Here is a 2,505-nt window from a genome sequence, read left to right on the forward strand (position 1 = left end):
TTGCAAAGCTCTTTGTTCCCTCCCGTGACTCACGCGTTTCCCTGCCGTTATCACGGCGTTGTCAGCCGCTTTGAAGTCGAGTCATTTATTACGTTCCCGGAGCTGGCCCTGTCTTACCCTGCTGATAGAGCGGGGTACGCTTCCACTCGGGGTTTGATCTCTGCCCGTGCTGGTGGCACACTGGAAAGTCACTTTCGATAAACCTCGACAGACTCTGCCGGACAAACTATTGCAGCGCTAATGACAGAGATAATCCGCCCCTAATCTGCCGGGTAATCCATTTCACCCTAGTGAGAAGTTTTAAGGCTTTAATCAGTGAGAGTCAGTTGGGGAATGATTAACAGAGCCTCCGCCGAGCCCAGCTCGTCCTGGGGGGCCGACGGAAGGTGGGAAACGAAAAACACCACGGAGCCCGGTGTGGTGGCATTGGACGCGGAACCGGGCAGGAGCTGTCGAGATTTTTTCTGATGTTAGAATTGTCTTCCACCCAGACTCCGCGGTAATGGTCGGGAGCGCTGACCCACCGGCGCCCGCTCCCACAGCGGCTCTGCCGGGCCCAGGGGAGCGAGAAAAGTGCCATGGGCAGTACCTGCGAAGGTGAGCAGGTCGCTGCCAACCACCCCGCGCTTATCGCTCACCAGCGGGTGCATGGACGGAGCGGGGCTGCTTGGCCCGACGTGCGGAGCAGCGCCTGTCGGAGCGGCCCGCCGGGTTCCAGGCCCACCCCTGGGTGGCGGGGCTGAGCTGGGTCGGGCGGGGGACACAGTCGGACCATACCCTCCCCACCTGCCTCGGTCCCCACCTTGGCACCGCCCCTCGCCCAGCGGAAGCCCCGCGGGGTTCCCCCCGAGGAGGGACGGGGGGGAGAGGCTGTCCCGTCCGTCTCCCTCCGCCACCGTGTCCCCCCCCCCGACGGGCGCTGATTGGCTGGCGGCGGCGGGCAGCGGCACGCGCCCGGGGATGTCGCTATAAGGGGCTCGCGTGCCGGGCCGCCGCGCCAGCCGATCCGGCCCCTCCCCGGAGAGCGGCGACAGCGCCCGGCCTCCCGGCCACCCAGCGGCGGGGCGGGCAGGGCACGGCAGGGGCGGGGGGCCACATCACCGCCGGGGCGGCTTGGCCAGCGGTGCCGGCAGGAGCGGCTGCAAGGAGCAGTCCCGACGCGGGGCTGCCCGCCCCGTCCCGTCCCGCCCCGTCCCTGCCGGGGCCGGGCGCAAGCATGGAGACGGTGCTGCTGGAGCACTTCCCCGGGGGGCTGGACTCCTTCTCCTCGCCTCCGTACTTCGACGAGGAGGATTTCTTCCCCGAGCCGCCCCCGCGGGAAGCACTGGCCGCAGACGGGCTGCTGGAGCCAGACGTGGACTTTCTCAGCCGGCAGCTGCAGGAGTACTACCGCGACAGCGGCGACCCCGAGGACGGCTACCGCTGCTCGGCGCCAGCCACCACCTTCCCGCCGTCGCCCGCCTCGCCCGGCTTCGCCTACGAATGCTGCGGGGCGGCGGGCGCGGCGCTGCTCTCGCCGGGGGGTCCGCTGCAGGCACTAGGCTCGGCCAAGCGGCGGCGGCGGGTGCGCTCCGAGGCGGAGCTGCAGCAGCTCCGGCAAGCGGCCAACGTGCGGGAGCGGCGGCGAATGCAGTCTATCAACGACGCCTTCGAGGGGCTGCGCTCGCACATCCCCACCCTGCCCTACGAGAAGAGGCTCTCCAAGGTTGACACGCTGCGCCTGGCTATCGGCTACATCAATTTCCTCAGCGAGCTGGTGCAGTCCGACCTGCCGCTGCGCAGCGCCAGCAGCGAGAGCCCCAGCCAGCCCAAGAAAATCATCATCTGCCACCGCGGCACAAGTAAGTGGCGGCAAGCCCCGGCCCGGCACGGCCCGGCCTGGCTCCGCAGGAACGCCATTCCCAGCAATAACTCCCTGCCCTTCTCCTCCCTCACCCCAATAATCCCCTGTCCCCCAGGATCTCCCTCCCCGAGCGACCCCGACTACGGACTCCCACCTCTGGCCGGTCACTCGCTGTCGTGGACTGATGAAAAACAGCTTAAGGAACAAAACATCATCCGAACAGCCAAAGTGTGGACCCCCGAGGACCCGCGGAAGGTGAACAACAAACCCTCCCTCAACGACATCGAGAATGAGCCTCCCTTCGACTTCGTGGCGTGAGGCGCCGTGCGGGTGGCCCCCGCCCCGGCCTGTACATGCTGTATGTAGAGACTTATATTGTAAATGTAACTTAAGATTCAGACTCTAAGGGCAATCAGTTTTATTTATCTATTTATTACGGAGTAGTAATAATGAGATAGAATCGTCTGGTTTTGAATATATAATTTATATAATTTATCTTGATTTATTTTTTTTAATAAGATATGCAATAGGTTAATTCCGCCAGCACCTTTTTGGGTTTTGGGGAAAAATAATAATAATAATGCCAGAACCTGTGAAAATAATTTATTTGCCGCACGTGAGACTCTTCCTCTGTTTGTTAATAATAAACCCGGATTGTACCT

At 62.9% G+C, this 2,505-nt stretch overlaps 1 protein-coding gene across 1 annotated transcript; it reads left to right on the plus strand.

The window, feature by feature from the left end:
- Nucleotides 1-1,216: 1,216 nt before the first annotated feature.
- On the plus strand, nt 1,217-2,161 carry PTF1A (pancreas associated transcription factor 1a). The gene is made up of 2 exons (XM_009909081.2): nt 1,217-1,841; nt 1,959-2,161. The coding sequence occupies exons 1-2, from the start codon at nt 1,217-1,219 to the stop codon at nt 2,159-2,161; spliced, it is 828 nt and encodes a 275-aa protein (XP_009907383.2).
- The last annotated feature ends 344 nt before the right edge of the window (nt 2,162-2,505 follow it).

The sequence above is a fragment of the Dryobates pubescens genome, chromosome 21, assembly GCF_014839835.1.
Source record: "Dryobates pubescens isolate bDryPub1 chromosome 21, bDryPub1.pri, whole genome shotgun sequence".
Lineage (NCBI taxonomy): Eukaryota > Metazoa > Chordata > Aves > Piciformes > Picidae > Dryobates > Dryobates pubescens.